This window comes from Delphinapterus leucas, chromosome 19, assembly GCF_059928025.1.
Source record: "Delphinapterus leucas isolate spDelLeu-1000000601 "Yukka" chromosome 19, BTC_Dleu_Yukka2, whole genome shotgun sequence".
In the NCBI taxonomy this organism is placed as follows: Eukaryota; Metazoa; Chordata; class Mammalia; order Artiodactyla; family Monodontidae; genus Delphinapterus; species Delphinapterus leucas.
The window spans coordinates 70,136,866-70,148,077 of NC_143147.1; the positions used below are offsets into that span (position 1 = coordinate 70,136,866).

Sequence of the window (11,212 nt, forward strand, 5' to 3'; positions counted from 1 at the left end):
CTGAGGCTGAGCTCTCACTATGATCAGCATTGTTATTAACAGTCTGCGACCTCGCGGCTGGACCCCTGAATGTTTCTCCTCACACAGGCAGTCTTTCTGTAAGCTGTGTCAACTAGAGGCCAGGATTTTAGAGGTCAAACCCCTGCCCAGCTCAGGGGTTTCTTCCTGGCCATGCATCAGCTTCTTGGACACACCCCAAAAGAGGCCCCTGGTGACTTGAGAACGGAGATGCAGAAGCCCGGGAGGCATGTAGGGGCTCCAGCCTGGAGTGCCGGCCCTGAGGTGAAGCGGGCATGGGTAGGCGGTCCCCAAACCCCACGTGTCCTCTGGGCCACACGCCCCTTAGCCTCTTAATAGTCACCTGTCAATCGACTTACTTCTGCTCTTCCTACTTAAGTATACTTATTTTCTAAAGGACAATGTAACTGGAAAATCTTTATTACCTGCCATTAATAGAAGGTAGAAACTAAAAGGGTACAGTGGCAACAGCACCACAGTCAAATCCAGCTGGGTTTTTTGTCCTCTCGAGGCTAGTCTTGGATTTGCAAGCATCAGAAAGGGGTTAAAGACTTACTAACCCCAGACAGCTTTTCTTCTAGACCTCACTGCGGGGATGGAAAGAGAATTGATAAGGAAATAGTGTGGGATGATGCAAGGCTCAGGAACCACCGGAGATCCTCCTGCCATTTGGGGTATGGTGGGGTTCAGGGCTGGAGCGCTCGCCTGGGCAGTGGGCTCCAGAGGCCCCAAGCAGGGCATCCCCGACGTGTCGCTCGGCAGGCTCCCCCCAGAACCCCGGGACGAGGACCCATTCACCCCCCGCCCCCCGGTGACCGGCCCGCCCGGTGCAAGGACAGAGGCTACACAGTCTGCGTCCCCCGGGGTCCTTCCGGCCCCAGAAGGAAGATGCTCTCACAGCCGGCCCCGGCTGCCTGCCCCTCGCCCCTCCCAGCTCAGGTCCCCCGAGGAGAGAGTCTGCAGTCACATCAGCGCCGGCTGTCCTCGCTCCCCCAACCCCCCCACCCCACCCCCACAGCGTGCTTCTGGCTCCAGGAGCGAAGACGGCCCTGAAACCCGAGGAGCAGCCGTCCTCGGCGAGGCGCCGGGATGGGCATTAATAGAAGCTTCCGCAGGCCGCTGACACGTCTGGGCAGCTGCTCAGCCCGGCCAGCGCCCCTCCGCCCACGGCCGGCCCCCTCCGGCCCCGCCGGGCACACTGAACAGCTGCCGCCGACCCAGCGCGACCACCACCTGCCCGGGAGGACGCGGCCGCCGGGCCTGCCCCAGCGCCCGCCGCTCCGTGGCCGCCATGTCCCAGACCAAGGCCCTGAAGGTCCGCCTGACCCTCCTCTGCGTCCTGGCGGGGATCGTGCTGGCGCTGGTGGCCGTGGTGACCGACCACTGGGCCGTGCTGAGCCCCCGCGCGGAGCACCGCAACGCCAGCTGCCAGGCGGCACACTTCGGCCTCTGGCGGATTTGCACCAAGCGGATCGTCCCGGGCGACGGCAGGGACAGGAGCTGCGGACCCATCACCCTGCCTGGGGGTAACGTACCCTCCCCAGCCCCCCTCCCGCCCGTCCCGGTCCCTCCGGGGAAGGCCGCCCGCCCGTGGGCCCGGGGGCGCGAGCTGGGCGGTGTGCGGTTCAGCCGGTGGCCCGCGCCGGCCCGGCATTGAGGGCGTCCGGCTGCAGGTAGTTGCGTCCGGCTGGGGCTCGGGGCTCGGCGCCCAGGGCGGAGGTCTGATGGGCGGACAGAGGCTCAGGAAAGAAGCCAGACTAGGGCTCCGGTTGCGCCCGGTCCCACCCTCTCCCTGCAAACACAGGCCTCTGTCCTCAGGTGAAAGGGACCCCCGGCGCGGGGGAGGGGGGGCGGTTCATTCTCCAGCCTCCAGGCTGCAGTGTAGACAGGATCGGCCACAGAGTTTACAGGGCCCTGTGCAAAATGAAAATGCATGACTCCTTGTCCTGATTATTAAGAATTTCAAGACGGCAAGAGCAGAGCATGAAACCAAGTGGGAGTCCCTCCTGGGCACGGGCCGTGATCAACGGCACAGCTCGCATGTTTGTGAGGCAGGACCCGGCTGTGGACCAGACACCTGCCTTTTTGCCAGAACTGTGGGTCCTTCTGTGCACCCTCCCTGGCCTAGGAGCCCTTCGGAATTAGAAAGTGTTTCCTTCCACTGTGATTTAAATGCCGTCCTCGATTTCCTACCACGTGAGTGAAGCGCACGTTGAAGGAGAGCTCTTTCGCCAGAACACCTGGTGTGAGGGTGATTAGCCTGTTCTGCAGACGCGGAGCCCTCCCCGTTCATAGCAAATAGAGTGGGTGCTGAGGAAAGAGGCTTGTGCAGGGAATCAGAGGCCACGACCCGCAAAGGACTATGGGGCTTGACAAAGCCCATCACAGCCTCTGCTTCCTCCTATAAAATACGGATCTTGGGCTCAGCAATATAAAGTCCCTTCCGGTGCTTACAGCTGTCACTCCAAGGTGACAGTGGACCAGGGTGAGTGCAGCATCCCACCTGGTTTTCAGAATTATTCTCCCTGTTATCAGACGGGCTGTTCCTGGAGCCCTTAGCTTCAAGAAAGTCACTGCTAAGTCCCCGAAGATCTTGCGGTCCACGTGGGGAGGAAGGTGCCCAAACCCCTTTCCGCCACTTGGCTCCTTTCTCTTCATTCCCCTCCTGCTGGCTCCAGGAAACCCCTGCCCTGCTTGCTTCTACCCGGAAGACTCATAAACACCCAGCTCTCTTGGAAACACCAAGTCCCAGGCCTGAGGGCTTTAACAGGCACGGACATGTGCTTGAAGGGTATCACATAGCCCAGATGCCCACGCCCCTCAGCCACTGCGGAGCACACCCATAAACAGGTGCCTCATCCAGCCAACCCCGCTGGGCAGGGCAGGGCAGGGCAGGGCAGAGTCTCCAGGGACCATGCATGGGAACGCACTGTTAAGGCCCTGTCCACCTGTCCTTGGCGCCAGCCTTTCAAAGCCTGGTGAGTTTACAGAGCAGAAGAAGACAGAGGTGAGGTGAGTCTATACAAGGAGAGACAGGCAGGAGGGAGGCAAGTGGACCAGCCACGGGGGACAAGCCAGCATGGTTTGGCCTTGAGCCTGAGCAGAGTCTGTCTCCAGGCTGTCTTATCCTGGTCCGGAGAGAATCATACCTTCCATACTTGCGAGCACTGCCTTACCCCCAACAAGCTTCCGAAGTGTATTCCTGCCTTCTTTCCTCCTTTCTCTGCAAGTGGACATCTTTTTCCTTCCCCACCCATCCTTCCTGTGTTCTGTTGGATCACTCTTTTCCAGAGGGAGGAACAGAGTTCATTTGTGCTCTCTCATTTATTAACAACAACATCAACAACTGCAAATACAAACATAGCACTATCTACCAAACATTGTTTGGTTTTTTTTCTAAATACTTATTTTTTAAATTTATTTATTTATTTTCGTCAGCGTTGGGTCTTAGTTGCAGCACATGGGATCTTCATTGTGGCAAGCAGGTTCTCTAGTGGCGTGCAGGCTCCAGAGCGCGTGGGTTCTGTAGTTTGCGGCACATGGGCTCTCCACTTGAGGCGTGAGGGCTCAGTAGTTGCAGCACGTGGGCTTAGTTGCCCCACGGCATGTGGGATCTTAGTTCCTTGACCAGGGATCCAACCTGTGTCGCCTGCATTGGAAGGCAGATTCTCAACCACTGGACCACCAGGGAAGTCCCCCAAACATTGTTTTTTTAAGTGCCTTACATATATTAACTTTGGATGACATCAGAAAAAATGACAGGGTAAGTACCTCCAAAACTCCTCTTCTCCATAAAAACAATGAGAACATTTGCCAAAATGGTCAGAATAAACTTTTTCAGAACTCTAGAAATTAACCAGTCTTGCAGCAATCCAGCAAGTGCTTATTCAAGAAAAACTGGTGAATCTCAGTGGGAACAATGAGCTTTGTGGTGTCTTAATGTGCACTATTCCTGTTCTCCCCTCCCCAACTCTGTCATAGCCTTGAAAACCAACAGCTGTGTGAGAAAAGAAAGAAAGAAAGAGAGAAAGAGAGAGAGAGAGAGAGAGAGGAAGGAAGGACGAAAGGAAGGAAGGAAGGAAGGGAAGGGAGGGAGGGAGGGAGGGAAAGAAAAAAAAGACTAAGGCAGAAATGTAGGCTATTTAGCTGAGTGCTTGGTCCTCTGCTTAGCACAAAGCCCCTCAGTAAAGACTGGGAGATGTGTTGGTTCCAAGCATTTTAGGAAATCTCTGTGAGCTGACCACCAAACTAATTGAGCAGAGATTTCAGTGGCCGTACGTGAATACAGACTTCACAAAATTAATTCAGAAATATCATTTAACAAGCAATAGTAACCAACAGCCACAGGAGCAAACCCTGGGGAAGGGTGGGCATCTAATTTCCAGCGTTGCTAGATTATATTGTTTAAAATGTTGAGTTTTAAATTTTAAATTAAAAAAGTTACAAGGCACGCAAAGAACTAAAACAGCATGGCACATACATGGGGTGGGGGTCGGGATGGAGGATGCAGCCAATAGATCCTTAAGGAGGCCCCAATATTGGACTTACTAGATAAAGATTTTAAATCAGCTATTTTAGATACAAAGAACTGAAAGAAACCATGTTTAAAGAACTAAAATGAAGATGAGAATGATATCTCATGAAATAGAGAATATCAATAAAGAGATATAAACGATTTTTAAAAGACCCAAGAGAAATTCTGGAGTTTTGAAGTACAACAGCTGAAATGAAAAATTCACTAGAGGGATTATATAGCAGATAGAAGAAAAAACCCAGTGAACCAGAAGATAGGTCCATTGAGATTAGCTAGTCTAAGGAACAGACAGGAAAGAAAAATGAAGAAGAATGAACAGAGCCTCAGAGACCTGTGGGACAGTATCAAATGTATTAACATATGCATAATAGCAGTCTCAGAAAGAGGGAGAGGGAGAGAGGTGGGGGCGGGGGAGGAGCAGGAAGGTTACGTGAAAAATGATGGCTGAAAGTTTTCCAAATCTGATGAAAAACATTAACCTACAAATTCATGAAGCTTAATGAACTCCAAGCAGGATAAATTCATACCTAGGCACATCATGGTCAAACCACGGAAAGATAAAGACACAGAATTTTGTAAGCAACTCATCGCGTACAAGACATTCTTAGTAAGATTAAACAGCTTATTTTTGCTAGAAACCATGGAGGCCAGAGGGCAGTGGGGTGACGGGTGGTGATAGACGGACGGATAGACAGTAGTCAGAATCATCAGATCCTCACAAAGCCTTGACGAGGGCCGCATTATCATCAGCCACTCTTACAGACGAAGAAACAAGGGACGACGAAGTCGAGTAACGTGACCGAGGTCACACAATTGCCGTGGCAGAGCAGCCAGGACCCATACACCTAAAATCCACCTTAAGTTGCTACATTATACAACCACCCGGTGAGGAGACTTGGATTCTACAGAGGGTCCTCATTCTATGTGTGAGAAAACTGAGGCTCAGAGGCGTCTTTCCGAGGCTAAAGTCTCAAATCCAGAGTTTCTTTGCTCTGCAGTCCCTCCCCACACCCTCCACTGCACGTAACAAGTGGGTGAAACGTTTCTTCTGACCCCCAGAGCACTCGTTCCCTTGGTTTTGTGCAAATCAACGAGGTGGTTTTTTTTGGGTTTTTTTAATGTATTAAAGTCTGCATCAACCAGCATTGGGTTGATACATTCTCAGTGATAACCCAGGGGCATCCCCTAACCATACAAGCTGCTCCAAATATCAGAGAAAGATGTGTATTAACTCCAGCTCAGCTTGGAGCTCAATGTGCCTTCTGTTCTAGTGCTCTGAAATTGGCAGATATGGCTCTGCATAGTCAGTCCCTCCCTTAATCAGAACCTTTGGTGAGCAGAATAGTCCAACCCCAATAACTGATTTATGACATCTTTTTAAGGAATAATCCACTTAAAGATTTTAGATCACTGAGTCTTATGACTGCCCATGGTAGACATTTCTGAAACACAGAAAAAAAGAAATACAAATATTAAAATCACTGTGAGCCATTTGCAGACGCAAGGAGGCTGGAGGAGCCTCGGTGCTCAATTCTGGTCCCAGGTCACCACCCCAGTGCTGGTATCTCTGCCAACCTGGTCCAAAGCACTTGCTCCTTCTGCCCAGTGAAGGGGCTGGAGCCCATGAGGCACAGCTGCAGGTGCTGAGCAGGTGGGATGTAGACCGGGCTCAGGGGGCAGAGAGACGTCAGAGAGGCAGAGGCGAGAAGGCTCACAGTCTGCACGCGGTCTCTCCCTCCCGCCCGCTACCCACGCAGGCCCATCTCAAACGTCCTTCCTTTTCAAGTTGCCCTTGATGCGGTTCACCCAGACAGCACCCAGGCTAAGGGGCGGGGGCGGGGACTGCCCATCCCAACAGCACCCTGGGCAGTTCTTGAGTGACACTGGCAGGTGCCCGAGCTGATTTATCCCGAACGGGACGGCAAAGGGGCTGTGGTCTCCAACGGGCAGCCACGGGGCCGTGCAGCAGACGCTTCTCCTGGTTCAGAGGCCGCTGGCCTTCCTCGTGTGCTAAGTCCAAGAGAGCAGACGGGGTTGGCTCACCCATCCTCAAGCCCGAGGACCAGCCACATGAAAGAGAAGCTGAGGCTTCCAGGTGCCCTGCGTGGGTGCCCCCCAGCGCCCCCAGAGAGCATTGGAGAGAGGAGGGGAGGGAGGGGAAGACTGAACCTGGGCCCACGTCCCCACCCCCGAGTCTGCAGGGTGGCTCCCCCAGGAGCCCGGTGTTTGTCTGGCGGGGGTCCGACACCCCGAACACAACCTGTGCAAGAGGAGCCTCGGCAACGCGGACCTGCCAGACAGCTGGGCCTTGGCCGGGCTTCCGATGGGCCTTTATCTCCGGGCCTTGCGTGCTGAATGAACGCTTTTAACTTGGCTTCTGCGTCGTCAGGGAGGGAACTGACCGTGAAACACACTTGAATTCAGTCAGTTCTTTTCAGAGGGTTTTCAATGACGACCAAGATTGGCTCTTAAAGAAGGAAACAGAAGTTTTCCTCCGTCCAGAGGGAGACATGAGGAGACCTGTAACTTCGCACGAGCCATTTTGAAGCAGGGATTCAAGAAAATCTATAGCTACTGATCTAACAAATATAAGAGGGTTCCATTATGCTTTAAAGTAACAGCAGAAGCTGCGAGAGAGAAAAGCACAGCATCACTCCTGAATCACCAGCGGCAGTCACACACCCCAGGCAACTCAGCTCAAAAGGAAAGTGATTTAAATATAGAAGCTCAAAGAAAAGGCTGTTTACCTCATGGAACATTTACTGCTGCTAAAGCAGGCTCCATCTCCCAGGGTCACTCTCTTCCTGGACTTAGGGGAGCAGAAGTAACCCTGACATTGGGGGAGGGGAAATGGAGGCCACAGGCTTCAGTGGAACAAGGTTATACAGGTCAGGCAGACGGAAGCCTGGACCCCAATGAAAGCTATGACTTCGCAAACCTCAGGTTTGTTTCCAAAAGAAACTAGGCATCAAACACCTGGTGATCATTTGAATGTAGGTAAAGAAATGGATGCACAAACTAGATGCCATATAAACTAGGAGCAGAGATGTTTTTCTATTGAGGTTCAAGGATCCGCAGGAAAAAGAATTCAATGAAGGGCCTCACAGAAATAAAAAGCAACCTAATTTAGTTTTTTTTTTAAAGAAACAAAATAGTATAAAATAACCCATTCACCTACTTCCTAAATCAAGAGTATAGAATATTAAACTGTATTCAATAAGCAATAAGACTATCCTTTGATTTTACAGTATATCTAGTTATAAGAGATTAAAGGAGAAGAATGGAAGAGAAATTATATTGAAAATCAGTGTGAATTTCTTTGTTCTGAGTTCTTCCTCTGCCCCCTATCAAATCCATATTTTTGGTCCTACTGCCAGCACAGATCTTCTATGGCTTTTCTGACACTAATCGGGTGGGGAAGCAGCTCACCTGGGGAGGTCTTATCTGGGCTGTTTCTATGGCCACAGGCATTGAGGGCCCAATGAAATGAGCTTCTGATCACGTTTGGCCCTCAGGTAAAGGTTCTCTGCCCTTCACCCAGGTCCATATAGAGGGCCCACTCAGAAAAGCCCTTTGAAGGGCATTTCAAGGGGCCGAGAGCCAGACTTCTAAACCTGGCTGAACACCAGAATCTCTTGGAAAGTTCTTGAAAAACACTTTGCTTCCCAGGTCACACCCAGTGCCTCAGGGTGGGCCTGGATGCAGATAAGAAACCCAGCCCTAGACTGGATGTGAACCACTACTGACTCACCACTACTGACATTTGGGGGCCTGTAATTCTGTGCTGTAGGAGGCTGTCCTGTACATGGTAGGATGCTCAGCACATCCCGGGCCTCTACCCACTGGATGCCGGTAGGAGCCCTGCCCAGTTGTGGCATAAAAATGTCTCCAGACACCGCCCAGTGTCCTCTGGGGGCAGAATCAGCCCTGGCTGAGAACCACTGTTTGGCCCTTGCTTGACCATGGGTCCTGTACCCCCTAACACATGACTTGATCTCTGGGCCTCAGTTTCCCTGTCTGCCTAATGGGCTCAGTACCCCAGTGCTCTCTGCCCCCTGGACTCAGTCAGCCTCAGCTCCCTGATGATCTCCCAGCCTCTTATGCAACCCTCTTTCCTACCAACGTTTTGGTCTAAGGGTTAGTGAAAGATGTTTGTTTCAGCCCCGAGTCAGGGTTTGGGGAGCAGAAGCCCCCTGGAGGACTTCACCCACCCTCTCTCAGCTGAGCTCCTGCCCCGGCTGCAGCCCTTTCTCTCAACTCATAGGCCGTCTCCCTCCTTTGCAGAGAAAAACTGTTCCTACTTCAGGCATTTTAACCCAGGCGAGAGCTCGGAGATCTTCGAAGTTACCACTCAGAAAGGTGAGCCCGTGTGGAGAGCAAGGAGGGGAGGAAACGTGGCTCCCGTCGCGCTGCTGAACCGGAAAATCACGGGTGCAAATGCCCCGACTTCCGGATCTTGATGACAAGCAGCCCCTCCCGATGCATCTGAGCAGCAGCCTGGTCACCCTCTGCGCCCCCGAGACAGCATCACCCATCTCCAGGCACCCTGAGCGTGTCTGCATCAGGGCTCGGGAGAGTTTGTGAAAGAGACTTGCCTGGTAGCTCCCAAAGGGCAGAAGGAGTCCATTTCCCCACAGAGCCCAAGGGACGCCACTGTCCCAGGAGCTCTGACAATGGAACAAGGATGCAAGACCCTGTGACGGTCTGCAGGGCTGGTAGCTCAGAGTGTGCGGGGAGTCTGTCTGAGTCCCTCCCTCACCTATAAGTCACTCCCTGAGAAGCAGAAGGTGGGGACTGGGGCAGATGCGTGAGGGCCCCTGAGGCACACGTGCCCTGGTGGGCCTTGTGGGAACCACCGAGCTCGGAGGCACCCCCTGGACTGAGTAGAGACCCGCATGTGCTTGTGTACAGAAGACTGCACACGGCATGGGTATGCACACACATGCACACACATGCAAACACACACGCATGCACACGCATGCACACATATGCACAGGTGCACACACTCTGACACACACACACGCAGATCCTCTTGGGCACCGAGCTCTGTAACAAGCCACACTCCGTCATCCGTCCAGAGGCTGCTTGTCAGTCCCAGGACAGACCACGCCAGGCTGAGTGCCACCTTCTGCCCAGACACTCGGAGGAAGGTTTCTGCTCCAGAAAGGCCTCCAGCCGCAAATCTCACGCTTCCTTCCGAGGCCTCTGCCCCTGGAGGGAGGAACTTCAGTTTGGTGCCTGACCTGCGAGAAGGAATTAGGTCGTGTGCACATCCTGGTCCCACCCCTTAGCCACTGTGTGACTCTGAAGGAGTGATTTAATCTCTCGGACCTCAGTTTTCTCACCTGGGAAAAGGGAATAGTAGAATGTGGTACTCACTTACCTGGCTGCAGGCACAGCCAGTGGTGACGAAAGGTGCAGGGGATGAGGCCCCTCTGAGGTCCTGGCATCCCTGCCCCCTTGTGTGCCACAGAGTATAGCATCTCGGCCGCGGCCATCGCCGTCTTCAGCCTGGGCTTCACCATCGCGGGAACCATCTGCGTGCTCCTGTCCTTCGGGAAGAAGCGCGACTACCTGCTGAGGCCAGCGTCCATGTTCTACGCCTTTGCGGGTAGGACGGGGGCTCCTGTCCGGGTGCCGGGTCTGGGGGGATGCTTCGACCCCGTTCTCATGCCTACCTGGGGCCTGGGTGTGGACAGATTCCCAGGCTCCACCCAGGGGCAAGCTTGCCCAGGGCTTCCGCCAGGGCTGGTGGGCCGGGAGGGGGCAGATCTCGGCAATCTGTCCATTTCTTACCAAGACAATCCTCAAGGCGGGGAGGATGCTAATTACTAACAAAAATTTAAATTGACTTTAAAATAGTGCTAAGGAAAGAAGGAACGAAAGGGCGCACTTCTGCAGCTTCCCGATCGGGACCTCGGTCTCGGGGCCGTTTCATGACCCCGCCCCTCCCCCGGCGGGGTCTCCACCTTGAAGCCCACGCGGAAGCCCCAGCTGACGCGGGGCGGGGGGCGCCCGGGGCCCTGAGTCCAGCTCTGCCCCCAGGTCTCTGCATCTTCGTCTCGGTGGAGGTCACACGGCAGTCGGTGAAGCGCATGATCGACAGCGAGGACACCGTCTGGATCAAGTACTATTACTCCTGGTCCTTCGCCTGCGCCTGCGCGGCCTTCGGCCTCCTCTTCCTCGGCGGCCTGGCTCTCCTGCTCTTCTCCCTGCCGCGGATGCCCCAGAACCCCTGGGAGTCCTGCATGGACGCCGACCCCGAGCACTAGCCCTCCTGGGCCCCTGTCCCCAAGGAAGCCGAGCCCAGCCCAGAACGTTTGAGAAGGAGGCGGGAGCGTTACTTCTCCCCGTTCCCACCTGCCCCTTCCCCCGCAGCACAGCTGCTCGCCCTGTCTGAGCACTTCTCTGGGTGGTGAAGCCCGCAATTGGCGGTGGCCCAGACCTGCCCCGTGCAGGTGGAAGGCAGGTGCACAGGCGCCTGGAGAGGCCCGACCTCCCGCTGGAGGGCCCGGCTGTCCTCGATAAGCCCACCGACTGTCCTCTGTGGGCCGTCTACCTGTTCTGGGCGTCCAGCTGTGCGAATGGCCAGACCCTCTCTCCTTCCTGGTGGCCCGAACAGCCCCTCCTTGGCTTCTGGGAGACCCAACAAGCAGTTTT

The 11,212-nt window shown here is 54.2% G+C and overlaps 1 protein-coding gene across 2 annotated transcripts; it reads left to right on the forward strand.

Moving 5' to 3' along the window:
* The first annotated feature begins 1,309 nt into the window (after positions 1-1,309).
* Positions 1,310-10,884, forward strand: CACNG1 (calcium voltage-gated channel auxiliary subunit gamma 1). 2 transcript variants are annotated; one of them, XM_089901752.1, is made up of 5 exons: positions 1,310-1,574; positions 2,465-2,503; positions 8,837-8,911; positions 10,026-10,163; positions 10,598-10,884. In XM_089901752.1, exons 1-5 carry the CDS (start codon positions 1,310-1,312, stop codon positions 10,822-10,824), a joined length of 744 nt encoding a protein of 247 aa, XP_089757878.1. In that variant the 3' UTR covers positions 10,825-10,884. The 2 variants fall into 2 exon arrangements, with proteins under 2 accessions (XP_089757878.1, XP_022445622.1); XM_022589914.2 differs by lacking the exon at positions 2,465-2,503 and having other exon boundaries at positions 1,310-1,544.
* The last annotated feature ends 328 nt before the right edge of the window (positions 10,885-11,212 follow it).

What these genes read in the sequence shown, in the direction of transcription:
- CACNG1 (XM_089901752.1), top strand. Translation starts at nt 1,310, where the DNA reads ATGTCCCAGACCAAGGCCCTGAAGGTCCGCCTGACCCTCCTCTGCGTC. An exon ending in CAAGGTGACAGTGGACCAGG is followed by an intron (nt 2,504 to 8,836) that starts GTGAGTGCAGCA and finishes CCTCCTTTGCAG; the next exon opens with AGAAAAACTGTTCCTACTTC. An exon ending in CATGTTCTACGCCTTTGCGG is followed by an intron (nt 10,164 to 10,597) that starts GTAGGACGGGGG and finishes CTCTGCCCCCAG; the next exon opens with GTCTCTGCATCTTCGTCTCG.